Source organism: Pseudonaja textilis, chromosome 10 (genome assembly GCF_049901715.1).
Source record: "Pseudonaja textilis isolate UNSWEBS1 chromosome 10, rPseTex1.2, whole genome shotgun sequence".
In the NCBI taxonomy this organism is placed as follows: domain Eukaryota; kingdom Metazoa; phylum Chordata; class Lepidosauria; order Squamata; family Elapidae; genus Pseudonaja; species Pseudonaja textilis.
The window spans coordinates 22,937,428-22,958,963 of NC_141999.1; the positions used below are offsets into that span (position 1 = coordinate 22,937,428).

The 21,536-nt window shown below is 43.5% G+C and overlaps 2 protein-coding genes across 3 annotated transcripts; both read right to left on the minus strand.

The window, feature by feature from the left end:
• Positions 1-7,045: 7,045 nt before the first annotated feature.
• Positions 7,046-13,332, minus strand: LOC113445931 (histone H3.3A). 2 transcript variants are annotated; one of them, XM_026715339.2, is made up of 4 exons: positions 13,080-13,332; positions 9,888-10,046; positions 9,210-9,363; positions 7,046-7,873 (listed from the first exon to the last, which is right to left on the minus strand). In XM_026715339.2, the coding sequence occupies exons 2-4, from the start codon at positions 10,013-10,015 to the stop codon at positions 7,745-7,747; spliced, it is 411 nt and encodes a 136-aa protein (XP_026571124.1). In that variant the 5' UTR covers positions 10,016-10,046; positions 13,080-13,332; the 3' UTR covers positions 7,046-7,744. The 2 variants fall into 2 exon arrangements, with proteins under 2 accessions (XP_026571124.1, XP_026571123.1); XM_026715338.2 differs by having other exon boundaries at positions 9,888-10,043; positions 13,080-13,229.
• A 1,467-nt stretch (positions 13,333-14,799) lies between these two features.
• On the minus strand, positions 14,800-21,238 carry SELENOW (selenoprotein W). The gene is made up of 6 exons (XM_087939272.1): positions 20,768-21,238; positions 18,412-18,436; positions 17,697-17,750; positions 17,041-17,115; positions 16,085-16,200; positions 14,800-15,369 (listed from the first exon to the last, which is right to left on the minus strand). The coding sequence occupies exons 1-5, from the start codon at positions 20,794-20,796 to the stop codon at positions 16,126-16,128; spliced, it is 258 nt and encodes an 85-aa protein (XP_087795398.1). The 5' UTR covers positions 20,797-21,238; the 3' UTR covers positions 14,800-15,369; positions 16,085-16,125.
• Positions 21,239-21,536: the final 298 nt, after the last annotated feature.

Consider the following 21,536-nt stretch of genomic DNA (forward strand, 5'->3'; position numbering starts at 1 on the left):
GGAACTGAGGAGAAAAGCATACCTCCACAGCTTTGAAAACCATATGAGCACCAGACGCTTCCACACGGCCACATTCTTGAGCCTGGGAAAATGGGAGGGGGGAATTTCTTGGAGTGTATGTGGTTAGACAGAATAGCATTCTTCTTCTAACTCAAGGTCATGTTATCTCTGCACCTGGCTGAGAGAACGTCTCAAGTTGGGATGGATGGTGATTGGGGCGTGTGATGCCATGATGGGTGGCAGGGGGTGGATTTGTAATTTTTTACTTATTGCAAGGAAACCCAGAATTTTCAGATTTGGGATTTCCCAGATGTGCCAGTTTATTACTCTAATAAAAAAAAGAAACTTTGGAGACGATGTCCATCTCAGCGTTATTTGTTGGAGTGGAGGTTTTCTGGAACACTTGACACCAACACTGGCAGGGCAAGCTACTGTTTATAAGGAGGTAGCAAACTCAACATTCACTAGCACTGACAATGTTACCTAGCTGGGTAATGAAATGTCTGTGAGCAAAGAACTAAGTTCAAAGAGCACCAAGGACCCCACAGTGGAATTATCTTCTATCGGAAGTTTAATGTTGGATTGTAGTATAGTACAGCTGGATTGTAGATTGAAGCAATCGTGTTCAAAGAAACAATATCCCAAGCAATTCCATCTACATTTCTATTCTATTCTATTCTATTCTATTCTATTCTATTCTATTCTATTCTATTCTATATGATAGATAGTTGTCCGATTCTTACCCTATGCTAAGCCGTAAAACCATTTGCTAAACTACATTTTATTCACCAAATAATTATTTTAAACCATAAATTGTGTTTGACAAACCACAGATACCAGGTTCACACAACTGCCAGTAGTAAAGCCACAATCAATAAAATAACAGGATTGGTTAACTCTCAAGTCGAGTATAATTCAAATCTATAGTTGGTTAATTTCAAGGAACAATCCAAACCCCTGCTAAACTGCCTAAGCAAACATTGTTTAATTAGAAAGGACAATTTCAACTCATCTGTTTCTAAGAACACAATCCTCAAGATGCCGCAACAAATATTCCCTTTTTTAAAAAAACAGTTATCAATCTCTTACCCAACGTGCGGATGATGCTGAGTTTGAATAAAAATTAAACCAACATTTTGACAGTCCATGGCCGAAACAATAGGCTGGGGGATTAGCTAGTCAAAAGTGACTCCGGAAACACCCGGAGTTTTGTATGCTGCAATTAATTTATTACTCTTTGCTGTGCTTCCCTCTTTCCATTTCACCAGGGAGCCTTTCTTCCTTGTTGGTTAATTAGAATCAACACAGTCAGTATGGAAATGGAGTTAATTTGAGATTACAAACAGGCATTCTCATTCACTCAACCCCAGGGGCAGGAGCCCAATTAACACCTTTCTTCTCTCCTGCAGAAAACCTAGAGGGAAAAACAAGTGTTTGGAACAAATGCCAGTTTAAGGGGACATCTTGATCATTCAAATAAGGGAGATAGATAGATAGATGTGTTTACCCTGGAGCAGAGAAGGGAAACTGCCTGGTTTCTAATCTTGCAGGAATCCACAGATTTTGAGAAGCGTTGAAGGTGCTGGTTTATTTACCCAATATAGGATGCTAGAGGTCCTTTGAGTGGAAACAGTGGGAAAATACAAGTTTCTGTCTTCTGTTTTGTCCTGCAAAATCCATAGTTGCCAAATTCAAAGAATTGAGCAAAAGCTAATTTGCAGAGTGTTCTTTTTTTTTTAAAGAAATCCTTCAGGAAATTATCTATTATAAATTACCTATCAGGAAATGTCGCCTTAGTTCTATCTAGGTTGCTTCTCTCCTGGATTCGTTTCCATCCATTGCTTCTTGTCCTGCCCTCTGGTGCTTTGGAGAATAGCTTGACTCCCTTTTCTTTGGGGCAGCCCCTGAGATATTGGAAGACTGCTTTCATGTCACCCTAGTCTTTCTTTTCCCTAGACATACCCAGTTCTAGCAACTTTTCATTTTTGCCTCTGGTCCCTTAATCATTTTTGTTGCTCTTCAGTGTTTGGTTGGAGATGCAAAGAAGCTCGTTGCATTAACAATTTCACAAGGAAATAGCTAATTTGGAAGCAGATTTGCCACCGCAAGCTGAATCTTCTCAATTCATCTCCAAATGATGTCTTATCTTCCGGAGACTGGTCGAATAATTACGTTACTAATTGTCCTCCGGCCAAGTAGCCCCTGCCTTATCCTGCTCCCATTTCTGAGAGATAGCTGGAGAATTCCTAGAGCTGAACTTTGCATATCTTCAAATTGCCAAGGTTGAGAGATAACCCTTCACGACTCTGGAAGCACAAAGAAATAAAGAGGAAACAAACACTTCACTCATTCCATCGTAAAATCTTTATTGAAGGAAATCTCATAGGCTTTTGAGAGACTGAGGTTTTTAGATCTTTGCATTTGGGCCAAAACAAATGTGCACGCAAGAACAGGCTTGCATTGCAGCAAAACAATCTTGCATGCAAAAACATACACATTTGCATGTGGGAGAAGCCCTTTTGATATGGGGGGGGGGTGGAGAGAAATCCTGAAGAAGAATCACATTGCCTTGATATATTTTTTGACACGGATATTTCTTGTGTCAAGAGATTTTTTTTTTAAAAAAAATCACTCTTGAGGTTGCATGTAATGATTAAGGTCCATTCAAAAAGTACAGTATTGGGTCAAATTATCTTTCTTTCCAATGACCTTTCTGCAGCTTAGTCAATGAAATTAACATTTTACTCCATTTTTTTTTTTTTTACCACGAAGGAAAAAATTTCCTGAAGACAAGGACATTTCATCCGTGGAAGAACTTGAATCCAGAAATTGTGGGTGCTCCCAACACTGGGGGTTTTTAAGAAGAGACTGGACAACCATTTGGCTGGAATGGTAGAGTTTCCTGCTTGAGTAAGGGGTTGGACTAGAAGACCTCCGTGGTCTCCTTCCAGCTCTAGGATTCTATGTTCTCAAAGTATACAGTTGACCCTTTCAGTGAGGCCGTTTCTCCAAACTCCCCAGCCCCAAGGCGCAAGGGGGAAGGGGGGAAGAAACCACAGCCAGGACAAAACTTCCCCTGTGTGCAAATCCCTCCAGGAATTCCAAGCTCTTGTTAATACCTTCAGAAATGTTCCAAGGAGGGATGCGGGGAGAAGGGGGTGCGGTGGGGTGGGGGAAACAGGAACAGACTGGACCCTGGACAGGTAGTCTTCGACTTAACGGCCCAATTTCTGGTGCTAAGAAAGGTGTCATGCCCCAGTTGGAGTCTGACTCCGAGGGAGAGATGGAACAGCTGACAGGGAGTGGGAGTGTGGCTCTGGTGGTTGTGGAGGAAACTGGGGAAGGGCACAGGCCGGATGGACATTCAGAGGAAGACCCAGGCCCATCCCCTCTTCATCCTAGGGCACGCAGGGAGGAGCTGATAAGGGAGAAAAGTGGGTTGTGTGGCTTACGGGGGAGGAAAGGGCCCTGATCTCCTTCATGGGCTGCAGCTGGGAGGACTGTTTAAAAGGACAAACTGCGCATGGTAAAGTTGCTGGAAGCAAAGCGTGTATCATTCTTGTTGGAGCCTATCCGTGTTTTGGCTTCCTCCCAACTGTGGTTGCTGTGTTATCTGGTAGAAGTCTGCAATTAATCATCCTTGCCTGCTGTAATAATTCCTTAGGTGTGGTTTGTGTTGGGTTTTTTTTATTTCTAATTAACTTTACTTTGGGTTCAGACTGCATTTACTCCCTCCGTAGACTGTTTTCTTTAAGAGTTTGATACCCAGATGAGGATAATTGGACTTTGGGGCCCAAGCTGGAGACATTAAAGGGACTTTATTCTATTTTTGTGATGTTATTTTTGTGTCACGCCCCGGGGTCATCACAAAAGGCCTTTGTTGAGTTCTGCCTCACCTTACCACCTTTTTGCCGCCTTTGTTAAGCAAACCATGCCGTCGTTAAGCAAATAGGGCTTCTCCCATCGACTTTTGTCGGTAAGCCAGCCGGGAAGGTTGCAACTGGTGATCGTGTGACCCCCGGGGAAGCCACAACTGTCCTAAATCTAAACACAACTGGGTGCCCAGATTTTGATCTACACGCGAAGCTCGCAGAGACCGCTAAGAGTGAAAACGGATCATGAGTCTTCTTTTTTTTCCCCCGGTGATGTTGTCAATTTCAAACGGTCACTAAACCAACGGGCATTAAAGTCGAGGACTACCCACACGACTGAATCCAGGGCTCATGTGTCCTTCCTTGGCTTCTTGGGGAAATCCTGAGATCTCTTGATGAATCCAAATTATGAAAAAAAATATATTTCACAGGTATAAATAACAGCATAACGAAGGACTCGGAGAGATGTAAAAAAGAGGTTGAGGCTCTGGAAAGAGTACGGAGAAGAGCAACAAAGATGATTGAGTCTAATGGTGATTTAATAACAACATCTATGATATGGATAGCTGATTTATATAGTATGAATTTTAACCTAAACTTAAGAGGGAAAGGATGTTGATATTATGCACAAGAGAAATGTACCAACCGACACACTGTACAATTGAAAAGAAGGTTTCATTTGTTGTTTTGTGTTTGCTGTTAAAAAAATAAAAGATGATTAGGGGGCTGGAGGCCTAAATGGTGTAGCGTCTCCTGCATGGGTGGGAGAGGTTGGACTAGATGACCTGTAAGGTCTCTTCCAACTCTGTTAATCTTCAAACGGTTGCAGGAACTGGGTATGTCTGGTTTAATGAAAAGAAAGACTACGGGGTGACATAACTGTCTTCCAATATTTGAGGGGCTGCCCCAAAGAAGAGGGAGTCAAGCTATTCTCCAAAGCACCTGAGGGCAGGATAAGAAGCAATTGACAAAAGCTAATCAAGGAGAGAAGCAACTGGGAATTAAGGAGGAATTTCCTGACAGTGAGAACAATTCACCGCTGGAACTACTTGCCTCCAGAAGTTGTAAATGCTCCAACACCGGAAATATTTAGGAAGAGATTGGACAACCATTTGTCTGAAATGGTATATGGTTTCTTTCTTGCCAAAGCAGGGGGTTAGACTAGAAGACCTCAAAGGTCCCTTCCAACTCATTCTTCTATTCTATTAAGAACAAAATCAAGAGGGGAAAAAAAGGTTGGGCATATCATGTCCTGGAAATATACAGCAGCCACTACACTAGCTAAGCTGAAATTCAAAAAAAGTCTCTTGTCTGAAATGGTATAATATAAGGTTCTCCTGCTTGAGCAGGGGGCTGGACTAGTTGACCTCCAAGGGGACTCTGTTCTAATTCCAGAAACGATGGGCTTGCCCAGTATTGCTGAGTTTGTCCCACTTGGTGTGTATGAAAATCTCATTCTGCATACATTTGAATGAGACTCTACCGCCCTCTGCTGATCAGAAGGTATTTTACAGGAAGTTCCGTGTTGGGACTTTTTTTTTTCCGCACAAAACTTTTGTAACGTGGTACCTTGGTGCTCAATTGTGTTGAAACCAAGGGTGGGATTCCATTTTTTTAACAACCGGTTCTGTGGGTGTGGCTTAGTTGGTGGTCATGTGACCGGGCGGACATGGCTTGGTGGTCATGTTATTGGCCAACTCAACATCACTCATGTCGAGGCACGCATCTCCTCGCCTGGCTTCTCATGACTGTGGGGATGTTGCAACCGTCGTAAGTGTGAAAAAGGGCCATAAGTCACTTTTTTCAGTGCCATTGTAACTTTGAATGGTCACTCCACGCGAGCAAAGTACCAGCAAAGGAGGGGAAAAAAACTCCAGAGAAGTTCCTGAGACAGGAAGTCTAGTCCTGCCAAGAATGTAATAAGGGTTAACGGAGAGGCAGTTTCTGTAAGCAACACCAGAATGTTTCCTTCCTGCCTTCCTTACAGGATTAGGCCAGGAATTTCTTCTAACAACCGGTTCTCCGAACTGCTTAGAATGTTAACAACTGGTTCTAGCGAATAGGTGCGAACTGGTAACCCCCCCCCCCTTGAAACTCATTGAATTTGGTACTCAGTGCATTTTGACATGTAAATTTTGTACTCACTTTGTTTGGTACTCAACACGTAAGGCCAGAACTTGTCAGTGTGGGCTGCCTTGTAACTCACTACCTTATTCCTTAAAATAATGTGTTTGGGAGTCATCCTTTTGGTACTTATGGAGCCTCTCTCTTTATATATTTTATATATATAAAACCCATTTTTTCTGCTTGGGAATAATATAGATATATACAGGATTGCTGCACAAGCTATCAAGGTTTCCATTCAAGATTGCTTTATGAATGACACAACTAGATAGGAGCCAGCAGTGTGTAGCGGCAGCCAAAAAAGCCAATCCAATCCTAAGCTGCATTAACAGAGGGATACAATCAAGATCAAGGGAGGTACTAATACCACTCTATGAAGCCTTAGTAAGACCACACCTAGAGTAGTGCATCCAGTTTTGGCCACCACACTATTAAAAAGAAGTTGAGACTCTAGAAAAAGTGCAGAGAAGAACAACCAGGATGATGACGGGACTGGAGCCTAAAACATATGAAGAACTGTTACAGGAACTGAGCCTGCCTAATCTAGGGGAAAAAAGGACCAGGGGAGACAGGATAGCAGTCTTCCAATATTTGAGGAGGGGGTGCCACAGAGAGGAGGAGGGGGTCAAGCTATTTTCCAAAGCACCCGAAGGCCAGACAAAGAATAATGGATGGAAGAACAAGGAAAGATTCAACCTGGAAATAAGGAGAAACTTTTTGACAGTGAGGACAATCCACCAATGGAACAGAAGTTGCCTTTAGAAATTGTGGGATCTTCATCACTTGAGGCTTTCAAGAAGAGATTGGACTGCCCTTTGTCAGAAATGGTGTAGGGTCTCCTGCTTGGGTGGGGGGTTGGACTAGATGACTTACAAGGCCCCTTCCAACTCTGTTATTCCGAACTTCCATCTATTCTGTTATTCCATATTATTATTATTATATTATTTCCTATTCCATTTGGTTGAAGAGCTTCACCAACCAGCAAAGCTCTGTCTGTCTGAAAAAAAAAAAAAGTATTCTTATGTTAAGGCGAAAGGAAAGAAGCCAGATTGTTTTCATTCAACATTTATTTTGTTTCCTTAGAGTCTCGAGGTGGTTCCCTATAGATACAAAGGTTAAGAGTCACAGACACAAGACAAATGGAAAAGAGGAAATTAAAGAAAGCACTCCTTGTCTAAATACAAAGAAGGAAGAAAAAACAAAACAAACTCCACACGGTAAACAGAAGTGTGTAGTGTTTTGCAAAAACACTTTTACAAACGCAAGACCAAAAAAAACTCTTTTTATATCGCTGAAAAACGCCTACGACTATATTTTCTTTTTTTAAGTTTTGTATATAAAACCGGATCGTTTCAAAAATGTCCCCTGTTGGGTTTGGATTCCCACACCCCACCCCTTTTCCCCTTTTTTTATTTTATTTTTTTTTGCAATTCTGGAAACAAAAAAAAGTTTGATTCCCCCAAAGAAAAAGAAAAAACATTATTCAGACGTCTTTGCAGATTTCAAAGGTTTCCTTTTTTTTTTTTCCCCGCTCGTACATGATGAACAGCAATCGGATCTCCCCGAACCTTGGAGAGAGCTACTATGATAGATTATCTAACAAGTTTCCTCACGTGTCCTAGCTACTACAAACAGGAGTAGGAGAGGGAAGGAGGGAGGGAGAAGGAAAGAAAAACCTGGAGTGTATATTCTAATACACGAGCCGGGTGGGGCCATGAGGGTTTAAGTGTCGGAAGGCGAGCCGGAACTTAAGCTCGTTCGCCACGGATGCGGCGGGCCAGCTGTATGTCTTTTGGCATGATCGTGACCCTCTTGGCATGGATGGCACACAGGTTGGTGTCCTCAAACAGGCCCACCAGGTAGGCCTCGCTGGCTTCCTAAAGGACACAGAAAAGGCACGGTTAGGAAAAGGGGGCTGATGGTTACACAATCGAAGACGGGACGGAGTTGGAAATTCCACTTCGCCGTAACCTTCGGGCTTTTCCTTGACCCCCCCCCGGGTCTCATCCATACGGCGGCTACCCTATTTTGGCAATTGTTGCCCTTTCGATACCGCCAATGTCAAAGAAGGAAAGGTCCTCCCGTCCCTACCCCACCCCAAGCCTTATCAATTTACTAGCTCGATACCCGTGCGCTTCGCTACGAAACTATGTGGCGGGGCTTAGTTTCTGGGGAGGAAAATAAGGGGGGGAAAAAATTGTGCCTCCGCCTACCAGCCTCCATCGGTATTCATCTGCCTAGCGTCCTGTCAGTGTGTGAGAGCGTTGAGGGCGGTTTGGAAACTGAGGCAGTATTTGCTGTGTGAGCAAGAAGGAGACAGCAAGGAGCCTGGGCGTGGCTTAGCTCAACTGTTCTGTACTAAAGCTGCTTGGTGCCGTGAAACTAATACTGAAATGCTCTCCTCTGCTTGTGTTTTGCATTTGGAAGAGATTTCTTTCCAGGTGGGGAGGGGGAGTAGAACTCCTTAGCATCAGAGCGTGTTAATAATAATAATAATATAGGGAATATTTATGCTCTGAGGGTCATTTCGAAAAATCCTTTCTTAGTGAGCCCTTAGAAGCCAAGAGGAACATACATGCTAAATTTCAAGTTTGTAGGCTTTATGGTTCTGCAGATTTTGTGATGATGCATGAGGGGTATTTCACTTTCATATATATATATATATATATATATATATATATATATATATACATACATACATACACATACACATATATATATACATACATACATATACATATATACACACACACACACACACACATTTGAACAGACAAACACAGTACAGAAGCCTGATGATGGCAGATGAGATTCTGCTGAAACGTTGCTACAACTTTAAAAGCACAACTACAATGACGTGGGAAAATTCCCGAACAAAGCCGAATACCATACATATATTTGAATATATATATAGATTTAAAAAAAAAAACGCTTTCCAGACTCTGGACTTCCCCAGACCTAGCGTGGCAGAGGAAGGAAAAACCCTGCAGAATTCCAGAGGCCTCTCATTACAGAAGAAAGCCCACTAAATGGCAGAAGCTTATGGGCCAGGTGATTAGCACTGGTAGTATTAGGGGGTACAGCCCTACAGCCGATAAGGGCCTAACACTTTTGAGATAGTTTTGGCTGTCAGCGGAAGACTTCTCTAACTGCCCCTTAAAGCAGGGAGAAAAGAGATTTTCAGGACACAAACACACACACACACACACCGACCTGCAAAGCCCCAATGGCGGCACTCTGGAACCGCAGGTCTGTCTTGAAATCCTGAGCAATTTCACGGACCAGGCGCTGGAAGGGCAGCTTCCGGATCAGCAACTCTGTGGATTTTTGATACCGCCGGATTTCTCGCAGGGCCACAGTGCCAGGCCTGGGTGGGAGGATGTGGAAGTAAGTTTAACATGGCTCACCTCCCGCAAGCAACTCCCAGGATCCCTTGAGAATCAGAAATGTTCTTTCCACAGGAAAAGTCTGCAGAGATTCTCAGCCCTCCAGGTCATGGTTATCCCAAAAGTGCTTTTTTCAGGAGGCAACTGGACTTTCTTGTTGTTTTCTTTTAAAGACGTTTGCATCCAGGAAGCTTCTTCAGCTCTGAGCAGCTGCCTGCAAGGAGCATCAATCCTTCCATTCCCCATCATCCTGTCAGAGCTGAAGAAGCTTCTTGGATGAGAAGCGAAATGTCTTCCAAAGAAAACAACAAGAAAGTCCAATTGTCTCCTGAAAAAAAAAAAAAAAACACTTTTGGGATTTCCACAGAAAAGTTATTAATAGTGGCAATCAAACAAAACAGACGTGCAAACTTCCCCGATGGACCAATAATTCTGGAGGTGAGAAGGGGGCCTGGTTGGGTTGCCACCCACTCCCCAATTCCACCAAAAGCCTTAATCCAAATACCTGTAACGGTGAGGTTTTTTCACTCCACCGGTCGACGGTGCACTTTTTCGAGCAGCTTTCGTGGCCAGCTGCTTTCGTGGCGCTTTCCCACCAGTGGATTTACGGGCAGTCTGCTTGGTACGGGCCATTGTGGAAGTTTCTCAGGATGCAAGACGTCTGCTAACAAAGAGAAGGTCCTTCATTATAAGACATTAGCACTCTTCCAACATGTCCTTGTTTTAAAACAATACACTAAGAAGCCCGCAGACAATTTTCAAATATTTATCTTGATTTACAAAATCAACTCGGAAAACAGTCTGCTTACAAAAATATATTTATAAATAGAATAAAATGAGAGAAAGAAAAACTAATAGAGTTCTTTATTGGCCAAGTGTGACTGGACACACAAAGAATTCGTTTTGGTGCACGTGCTCTCAAGATACATACGTCAAGAATCATGGGTATAATACTCAGAAATAGTCATAGGGTACTATAAATCATACTAGGAAACGTAATAAGCTAGGGCCTATCAAATCATACTAGTAAACAGTCAATAAAATAATAATTTAAAAAACTGTAAGAATACAAGCAACAAAGTTACATTCATACAGTCATCTTGGCAGGAAGTGGGAGGGGATGGGTGATAAGGAGTGGGATGAGAAGGTTAATAGTAATAGTAGTGCAGACTTTGTAAATAGTTGAACAGTGTTGAGGCAATTATTTGTTTAGCAGAATGATGGCGGTAGAGGAAAGAACTTTCCAATGTTTCAAAAAATAACTTTCCTACTTTGGCAACCAAAGTTTGTGGACAGTGTGAGTTTCTTGAAATACTTTCTTTATTCCAACATAGTTGTATTACTTCAGGAGTTTCCTCTGTAAACTAATATAAAAGACCCCATATTTTTTTCCCCTGTCTACAAATCACACAGCTTCAGGAAAAAAGTGATATTTTTGGACACTGCAAGGGAGGGCTTACCTCTCCTCTTATCCTAGCAGTTGTTAAATGGATCAATTTTATCCAATGGATATTATTGTTGTTTTTGCTGGAAATCAGAAACACCAGAAACCAACAAAAAATGTTGTCATGCCTACAGTCCTTGGATCTGAGTAGGATCCATCGGACCTCATGGACTACATTTAAAACGTTTTTTTAAAAAAAAAAACCCTGGATGTTTCAAAGCAGTTTTGGAGAAGAACGATTCTATATATGGTATTCAGCTTTGTTCGGGTATTTTCCCATGTCATTATAGTTGTGCTTTTAAAGTTGTAGCGACGTTTCGGCAGAATCTCATCTGCCATCATCAGGCTTCTGTATTGTGTTCGTCTGTGAGTCAGACTTTCACAGCCGTTTCTGTTTTAAATTTGGGGCTAGTATGTATGTATGTATGTATATGTATGTAATTTTTATTACAAACATATCTTCTTCCATTTGACGTGTCATCTGGATACAAAAATCTTGTGCAATACAGTTAAGTGTTTACAGTCATATTACTTGATGTTATTCTCTAATCTTATCTTATCGTCCTTATTGTACTTAATATCACTCTTTATCTTTCTTCTTTGCTTAGTTGTTTCTATTAAAAAATCTCTATTATCCTTCAACATCCTTAATTAATCCATCAATTATATCTTAACTTTCATATTTCTGAGAAGAATGATCTTCTTGAGGCCGTGTTTGTTCTGAGGTTTAAAAAAAATGTTGCTGCGTCATTTCCACTCATTCCCTTCTTGTTGTATATAAGAAAATTTGTTTAATTTTTTTTTTATTTAAATGGTGCTGGATCTGTTTAGTCTGATTAGTTTGTCGTACTTTTTTCCATTGGGTGTATGCGTGGGGGGAGAGTTTCGCTAAGGCCATAAGCCATTTGTTCTAATTGAAGTGGCACCGAAGATGCAGTAAATGCAGGTAGTCCTCGGCTTACAACAGTTTGTTCAGCGACTGTTCAAAACTGCAATGGCACTGGAAGAAGTTGAGTTTCTCAGAGTTACGACCTTTAACCTCATGATCAAAATGAAGATTCTTGGCAACTGACTGATATTTATGAGTCGCAGTGTCCCCCATTTGAGACCTTCTGACAAGCAAAGTCACAGGGGGGAGGCCAGATTCACTTAACAACCAGGTTACTATCAATGGCAGCGATTCACTTAACGACCATGGGCAAGAAAGGTCGCAAAACGGGGCAAAACTCACTTAGCACTTAATGTCTCACTTAACAACAAAAACGTGGGGCTCCATTGCGGTCATAAGTTGAGGACTACCTGTAAAAATAGGGATTTAATGTAATGGCAGGTAACACATTTGCAGCACAAGGAAAATCTTAAATATTTGCAAAAAAAAACCTAGACATGAAAATACAGCTTTGGACACGTGTTTTCTTGTCATATGGCAACTTTTGATGAAGAGGCCCCAAAAAAGCTTTTTTTTAAAAAAAAATCATTAAAAGTGAAAAAGAGTTCCTTGTAATAAATGAGAGATTAAGGTAGGATCAGCGCCCAGGAACAAAAACGAGGAAGAAAACAAAAAACTGGGCAGCCTCATAATTAACATCTAGAAATAATTAAAGATATGACTATCCCGGGTCTGTCAGGGCCCACCGGACTTCAACTCCCAGAATTCCTACTTAGAAGCTCCTGCCCCGAATATGCGGCTTAGAATTCTGGGAGTTGAAGTGAAACCTGCACTGAGCCGTCTGGGTTGCGCGAGACCAGAGAAGACTCCGCGCCCCAGAAGCCCTTGCGGAAACCGTTTCCTCCTATTGGCTGTTCGGAACGTTAGGAACACCAACCATACCTCCGCCTCCCCCCTAACGCACGTACGCCGCGAAGCTTTTTTTTCCCAGTGGCCAGCGCGCCGCCACCCAATCGCCTTCTAGCCCGGGCTCGCTAAAGAGCAAGGGGAGGGGGGACCCCGGCGGGATAGCTTCAAAGGCTCCAGGCAGACTGACACCGACTGGGCGCCAATCAGCCTCCACCTTTCCAACCTATCACGAACGCGACCGTAATCATCGCCCTTTCGACCAATCGCTGGGGGAAGCACACGGAAGGCGGGATTTAAGCTATACGGGTGTGTGTGGGGGGGGGGCAGGAAGATGAAACGCATCGCCTCAAAACGACCTCAAGTTTGTAATGCGCCCCCCCTTTTCCCCCGTTGCGCCCCCCTCACACACCCGCCATCGAAAGGGGGCTAACGGAAAAAGCGGCGGTGGGGCTTACCTCAGCTCGTCCGCCTCGCGCTTCTGCGACCGTGGGCGCCGTTGGGTCGTGTCGCGGCCGCGCTCGCGCTGCCTCCTCGCCGACTTCCCGCCTTTCCCGCCTGCCCCCACAGAAAATGGCGGGTTCCAGGGCCAGGCTTTTTATCCGTCATGCATCGCGGCTGGAGAAGGAGGCGGGAGCGGAGAGGAAGGGGGAGGGTCAGCTAAGGTGAACATGGCGCGCGGACCGCCATCTTGGACCCGCGGCCTTCCCGTCGCCGCGTTCGGCTTTTTCACGAGCCCGAGAGGATTTGGCGTCGTCGTAAGCCGTGGTTCTCGGCTCCAGGGTGGCTGGGATGAGGCATCCCGGGGATAAATAGAGGATTTATAAATCTGGCTTCGCAGGATACCCGTGGAACCCCGCGGGAAGGGGGCGCAGAAGGTTCCCGCTCGGAGACGTTACGGATCCTTTCTGAGGGGAATTTCTTGATCTCTCTGCCCTCGATCTCATATCTCTCTCTCTTTCTCTCATATATATATATATAGATATAGATATAGATATAGATAGATAGATAGATAGATAGATAGATAGATAGATAGATAGATAGATAGATGGACGTATATATACAAGTGGTCCTCAACTTAGAAAAGTTCGTTTAGTGACCACCCAAAGTGGGGGGGAAAGGGACTTAGGACTATTTTTCATACGACCGTTTGCGGCATCCTAATGGCCATATGATCAAAATTTTAGGCGCTTGGCAACAGACTCAAACTTATGACGGTAGGAAAGGGGTCATGTGATTCCCTTTTGCGTCCTTATGACAAGCCAATTCAAAGGTTCATTCTTAATCTTGTGACTAACTGAACTGCAGTGATTCACTTAACAACTTTATCAACAAAGGTTGTAAAATGGGGCAAAACTCCCGTAACAATCTTGCTTTTAGCAGTATAAACTTTGGGGTCAATTGTGGTCACAGGTTGAGGACTACATACATATACAGGTAGTCCTATAATTACAGCCATTATTTGACATATTCCATTTATTTTTTTTAAATAATTCAAGGCAGCAAATGTATCTAATACTGTTTCCTATTCATATTTACCCCACAACCATCACCTTGTGTGGTGGCTTGGGCTGAGGGTGAGTGATGGGTCCAAAGTCATTTAATGGACTTTTATATAAATTTCTAGCTTGTCTTAACCGCTAGACCAAACTGGCTAGCAACTGTTCAGAGCTACAAAGTGACTTATGGCCAGTCCTCACCCTTGTATCCATTGCAGCAAAGTCCTGTGTGTGTGTGAGACATTCATATTTTCTCATCCTTCCTACTATCTCCTGTTGCTAATCTTATGATTTATCACTTGTTTGCATCTTATGATTAATTATTGTAACTATGATTTATGCTCTATGACTTATCCATCCTTCCAGGGTCAGTAAAATGAGGACCCACATCGTTGGGGGCAATATGCTGACTCTAAACTGCTTAGAGAGGGCTGTAAAGCGGTAAAGCGGTATATAAGTCTAAATATATTATGTTATATGTGTGTACACCGAGAGCTTCTGCACAGGAGATAAACCCCTTGTGTGTCCAATCACATTTGGCCAATAAAAAATTCTGTAAAAGAAAAGGTGATTATATAAATGCAGTCAATAAGTAATGTATCAATCTCCAATAGATCTAAAGAGTTACTGTGACATAAGGGCAGATTGAGTCTTGTGCTTTCGCACAGGTTGCAACATCTTGGAAGTAACATTTTATTAAATGTTCAGTGCATTTGACAATATTTGAGCAAATAAGTAAGTCAAAAGTGGGTATAAAGCACACAATCCTGAAAGAGGGAAGATAGGAGCAGTGGGAAAGAAAGAAAATGCACATTTTCAAGTTGTTTTAGGATTCTAAAATTGTACTTTGAGGCAGAGGTTTTTTTACATCGGGTTCCATCATACATTGGAAGTGTTTGTGTACGGAGAAAGCAGATATTTGATGAATCTTCCACTCTTCCTGTTTTTCAGTAATCCTTTCTCAAAATTACTAGCCAATAATGCAAGTATTTTTTTTAAAAAAAAGAACCGCAAAGAAAGCCATATTTGCATGCAGCACACAATGAAAACTGAAGACAAATATGTTAGGAATTGCAGACTTAATTCACACCCAAGCGCTGAATTAGAGCACAAATTCTTCCATCCAGCCTTGATCAAGTTGGCATCCAGCGCAGAGTTTTCAGGGAACTGCCAGGTGTCGGGCAACATTTCAGCAGCTCCCATCATTGAGCGATTTGCCAAGATGAACAAAACAGATTTTTATCTTGAGCTACCAAATAAAGGAGAAAATTGTTTTTAAAATCCTGCATGTGGAAGGAAAAGTTAGCCGTTGTTTGCCCTGAAGCACCATGTCTTTCTGCAAAATACTTTTTGTTTCCTGCAGATCTGAACACGTTTCACACGTTAGCTGGTAAGGCGTGCCCCATTTTTAGATATAGACTAGCTATGGTTAGGTTTTGGGGGGCGGGGCAGAGCCCCCCTCACAGTGGCTTAAAAATACTCTATATGAATTGAATCATAAACCGCTGATTATGGGTTGAAATTTCATAAATACTACCTGGAACAAAAGGTTCTTTAGAATGAAGGATTGCTAATATTGGTAGCTGTTTTTGCAAATAACATTAAAAGTAATCACACTTGATTATTTGCAGGAGGCAAACATGGTAGCCTTTTTAGGCTTCAGATCTGTAGTACACAGACAAAGCCATCTGTAGAAATTCTCCAAGCCAATGTTAATAAAAGATCCACCTCCAGACCAGCCTTTAGAGAAGTATTTTCTGTAATAAATTCTTTAAAAAGAGCTTGTGCATTCCCATTTGGGAAAAAGCAACATTTTACTGGGACCCTTTTGAGAAGTTAAAAAGCGATGTCATCCCTATAGAGGCCCCAGAATCATCATTCTTTACAGCAGGTTTTTTTTTTTAGACACAGGTCTTTCAGAATACGAGGAATAAAGGGAACTTCAAACTAAGTCCGGATTTTACCTCTTGCATTTTGAGCTGCTAGCTATGACCTAAAGCCGTCCTCATGCCAAAGCTGTTTTGATGGCCTCGATTATCTTGTTGAGCTTGGCATTGTTGTCCACAAAGCCATCTCCGTTCTGGAGAAAAGAAGGAAAGATTCCAGGTCTGCCGCGTAACCAACACAAGGAAGCTGCTACAGTTCTAAGAATAACAAAGCCTTTTCATGCCAGGGCATGCTCAAAGCCATTGCCTCCAGGCAGATTCATTACTCTTCCCGGGAGAGCAAATTTGTCCACCCTTGTAACTAGATTTTCTCCTAATGAGAGGAAGCATTATTCACAATGCAACAGAAATTAATCATTTATAGAAGTGGGGAAAAAGAAAGAAAGCTCAACCATGATAAGCAGAATTCCAATATCTCTGGGGCTGCCCAGAAACAAGAGGTAGTCAAGCTATTCTCCAAAGCACCTGAGGACAGGACACACGGGGTTGGACTAGAAGACCTCCAAGGTCCCTTCCAACTTTGTTATTCTATTCCATTCTTGTCATCTTGAACTATCATTTCAGGACTCCCTCCCAAGAGTTCTTCCACAATGAAAGGTTTCCTGTGTATTTTAAATACCGGTTAAAGCAGGGTTACAATCCAGCTCCTTCCACGCCCATGTGCTCGTGGGCACAAAGACGCCATGGTTCCCTTCCCATGGTGGACTTTACGCAAACTCCCCAGAGTTCAAATAGCTGCAGACAAAACCCCGATTGTCTTCCAGACAGCACCATGTCTCCTAGCTTAATCCTGAATCCAGACATCCTAAGCCATACTATGGTTTACTTAGCTTTAGTCTTGACAGGACGTGGTGTTTAACCACAATCAACCAGAGCTGATTTCATAAACCATCAGAACTTTTACAGCTGAGCTCCCGGCAACTTTGTTCTTCGTTGACTTCAGTGCAAAGGTGTTTCGTTGTTGAGCTGCTTACCTTTTTGGAGTGCACCATCTTCCCAGCTACCATCACTTCAAACCATCCTGTGACTTGTGGAGTCCCTTCGCCGCTCTAGATGGAACCAAAACACCATCGTCACCACCACCACAGGCTGAAACGCAAGCCATTCGCCCTCTTTCTCCATTCCGGGATCTCCCAATCTTTGAACCTAGATCCCTCTCCAACACTCTGCGTATGGACTGAATCTAACCTGGATGCAATTGTCAAGCACCCAAATGTAAGTCACCATGGGGGTGTGGCATCGGTCAAGTGTGGCAAAGGGCCATGTCCCTCCCCCCCCACCCCACCCCCAGTGCCATTGTAACTTCAAATGATCACTGAACAAACTTGTAAGTCAAGGACTACCTGCAGTGTTTCTCAAGGGTTTCTCAACCCCAGCAACTTTCACTCTACTACATGGAAGTGGTCTGTAAAAGATACGTTTTTAAAGCAAGTTTTTCAACTTGCGTCATGTGTCTTTACAGAGACAAGACCTTTAATTAAAGTGCAGTTGATAAATTACTAAAAATGGCCAGCCAAATGACAGAAGCCTTCTTCTTACCCCCAAATCTACTCATTTCGGTCATCTCATTTACCCAGGAGATGACCAGAAGAAAAGAAAGGTGGAATTACGAATGGCTGGAAAGACTCACAATTTCCAGCTTGCCCGGAAACTCTTTTTCGAGTTCCTTCTTGAGCTGTTGAAACTACAAGAGATAAAAAAGGAGAAAATTGTAAAGTTCAGAAAAATCAAAGCTAAATGTGGTAATATATCCATCATATTCTGCAAGTTCTTGTACAGCTTTGTAAGATCTGGGGGTATCACAAACGCTCCTCATGAGGGCAGTAGTGTCTTTATGATGAGAGTTTGATCCTGTTATCTGCAAAGCTCAGAGGCCAGGAATGTGTGTGGGAGTTCACAGTACCTATCTGAGCCATTCCCATGGGACCTTTGATGCCCTGCTTTCTCACGGGAAATTTATCACCTTCGCTGAGGCCTAGCTAGATAATGTTGCTGAGCTAATGTTGAAGTCATTGTTTTGATTTTGTATTTGCATTTTCTTAATAAATACTGCTACTCGAGGGCTCTCGGGGCTGGCAGTTGCTCAGACGTCTTCCCTGCGTCTCCCGTCATTTTTTCAATTGCCAGTCCATCACAGCTAAACGTTTTATCAGAGAAATTAAAGCTCATTTGAAACATGCATATTAAAAGATAGATAGAACTCCCAGATGTGACATCACTTATCTGGGCTCTTCAAAGATACACAGTATCTTTGCTAAGTGAATAAATTTATTGTATTTTATGCACATAGATGCCCATTTCGTACACACGACAAGGCAGCTCACAATTAAAAACAATTGACCTACCTTGGGTTTGTAGCCTCAGGCTCCACTAGAAGCAAAACAAAAGGAAAAATTCACATTACTTCCCATTTGACAGCACAGGAAGCTGCCTCATCATCATAATTCTCTATTATGCATAATCAGATCCCTATAATGACAAATCCAGAAACCAGATTACTAACTTATCAACTGCAATGATTCACTTAGCAACGAGTGGCAAGAAAGGTCATAAAATGTGGCAAAACTCACCTAACAAATGTCTCTCTTAATGACAGAAATTCTGGGCTCCCTTGCAGTCATTAAGTCGAGGGCTATCTGTACACAGTCCAAGCCTAGCCCTAAATACCCATAGGCATTTTTAATTTTATTTCTTTATCCTAGTCAAGAGACCACCTGTCAACTGTTTTTGAGTTGTTGTGAACAGGGGAGGGGGAATCTGAAGGAGCAGTACAGCAGTTTCAAACCAGAAGTGCATTCCACCCTTATCTTACAAAGATTGTAGCTAGGCTACCGGATCTTCTGCCCGGGAAAATCCTTCACTGGAGAATGTGATTGATGACACCCAGCCTGTGAACACCTGCTTCATTGGAGAATCTGATTTATGACATACCCGGAAGGGAGGGGGGCACAGGGGACTGTATATTACATATTCCAGAGCTGGCTTCGTTTAGGTCAGTGCCGACAGGTTGCTCCTAATAAATTTTTTGAAGCTTGGCCCGAGGCTCATGGTTTAATTAGGGCAATCTCCGGAACCCTGACTCGACCCGTCTCGCTGAGTGACTCCTAATGCATTCCCATCCCCCAAAAGGCAGCCTCAATGCGCCATGGTTTAAAAATCACCCCCCTCCACCCCCAAAAGCACTCTACAGCAGGGGTCCCCAACCACCGGGCCGTGGACCGGTCCTGGGCCATGGAACATTTCCTACCGGGGCGCCGGTTTACTGGGTGACATCTTGTTTGATGAGAAAGCGGTGTTTGGGTCCTGAAGGAATCCTCGCGCCTTAGTTTCATTGAAGTGGGGGCAGCTTTGAATGAAACTAAGGCACGAGGATTCTTTCAGCACTCAAGGCAAGGCGAGCCGAGCGACCGTCCCAAAGCCGTCCCGAAGTGAAGCCCATTGACAAAGGTACAAAGGAGGAGTTGAAGGTGGCTGGCCGGTCGCTCGGCTCGCCTTGCCTTGTCATGCGTGCTGATGCCGGTACCGGGCCGTGGCACAAAAAAGGTTGGGGGCCACTGCTCTACAGCATGTACACAAGCCAACTTTTTTTTTTTTTTTTTTGCAAATCTCACGTTCAAGAAAATGAAAGATTTCACTCCTCACCAGCTCAGCCCAAATCTCACAGATCCTTTTTTTTTTTTTTTTTCATGATACCAATCCAGGGACTTGCCACCCCGTCCCCTCTTTACTCTCATATCATCCGGAAGGAGGTATGGAAGCACCGGCAGCAGCCACACAAACAGGCTTTTAAAATAAATAAATAAATAAATAAATCCGTGGGCTGTCGGACTCCTGAATGGAAAATAACTTTACAAGAGGGTCTTCATGCATGGCTGGCTGGGGAATTCTGGGAGTTTGAAGTCCACAAGCCTTAAAAGTTGCCCCGTTTGGATAGCCCAGCTTTACAACAACACAGCGTGCAATAAGTTCATATGATACAATAGAATTGTGTGTTTGTTAGTAAGGATCTACTGGGTTAGGGGTTTTCTGTCTCTCACTGTGAGTTGTATTGTGGGGGGTTTTTTGGGGGGGGGGGTGCACGAAGGGAGGCTCAGCCCAATCTCATTGTACACCGGTTGTCCTCCGACAATAAAAGGTTTGAAAATTCCGAAATTCCCGGCAGGTGGTTGCTCCAACGGCCTAACCCAGCCGCCGTGCCTGGCTCGATGCGCGCTCCTTATTATCGCCTGCAGTGGGACCGAAGGAGGCAGCTTGCTTTGCCCCTCAGGCTGCGTTATTCATTTCCCCAGGCAACAGCAACCTTTCCCCGCAATCCGGAGCCCCCCCTTTTCCCATTCATTTAAAAAGAAAAAAGAAATTTGCACGGGAATAAATGAATAAAAAAAGGCAGCAAGATTCCCACGGCTATAAAACGCCACCCATTAAACCCGCAAACCGCCCTAGGAAGCGAGCCCCTTGTGTCGAATCATATAGGGTGTCCTGCTTCAGCAGTGGGGTTGGACTAGAAGATCTCCAAGGTCCCCTCCAACTCTTGTTATTCTGTATTAATGCGGGGGGAGGGGGAGGAAACCCTTCCCCCCCCCAAAGATCCCGCAAGGAGGCAAACGGCACTGCCGGCCCCGCCCGGCTGGCAGCCCCTTCCCCAAAAGGCTGCAGCAGAGGCGCCCCCGCCCCACGGGAATCCCCCGGGAATTTCCTTACCAATAAACCACCTTGATCTTGACCGCCATGGCTGCGCGCGCACCGCCTCGCAAAGGGGCGAGAGAACGTTCGCACCTCCAAGGTTCTGATTTGGAATGTTGTGTTGCCCAGGGGTTCTTTTTAAAACCCGACGTTCGGACGATACCAACGCGCAGGGGGAGGAAGGAAAGGGGAAGTTTAAAAAAATATAAATCTCTTTCTGTTGTCGCTTTCCTTCTGGAATTCCCCCGGGTTTGAAATCAGCTTTAACCCCCGCTGGCAAAAAATTGCCCCGTCGATATTAGATTTTATTTCTTATTTATTTACGTCTATCAGAGCAATATTTCCCCCCGTCCGCCCGCCCCTCGACACACGAGTCTAGCGGCGACCAGAGTCACGTAACAGACGCAGATCTGAGCAGGGAGGGTTTAAAAAAAAATAAAAAAAAACAAATTAAAAAAAATAACGCTCCCCCCATTTTCTTCCTTTCTCCGCCCGCGGAAGCGAGGCGAATATGCAAATAGCTGTTAAAAGGGAATAAAAGGAGCTGCTGGTCCAGTTCTACAGAGGAATGATGGAGTCTGTCCTCCGCACCTCTATAACTGTCTGGCTTGGTTTTGCAACCCAACAGGACAGACAGAGACTCCAGAGGATAATTAGGACTGCAGAAAAAAAAAATTACTACCCACCTGCCTTCAGTTGAGGACCTGTATACTGCAAAAGTCAAAAAGAGAGCTGTGAAAATATCTACAGACCCCTCACATCCCGGACATAAACTGTTTCAATTCCT

Bases quoted from the DNA above. Each gene is read 5' to 3' on its own strand.
- LOC113445931 (XM_026715339.2), bottom strand. From the start codon at position 10,015: ATGGCCCGTACCAAGCAGACTGCCCGTAAATCCACTGGTGGGAAAGCG. The intron at 9,364-9,887 runs GTATTTGGATTA...CCTCCCACCCAG, and splicing joins AAAAAACCTCACCGTTACAG to GCCTGGCACTGTGGCCCTGC. The intron at 7,874-9,209 runs GTCGGTGTGTGT...TGTGTCCTTTAG, and splicing joins CCGCCATTGGGGCTTTGCAG to GAAGCCAGCGAGGCCTACCT.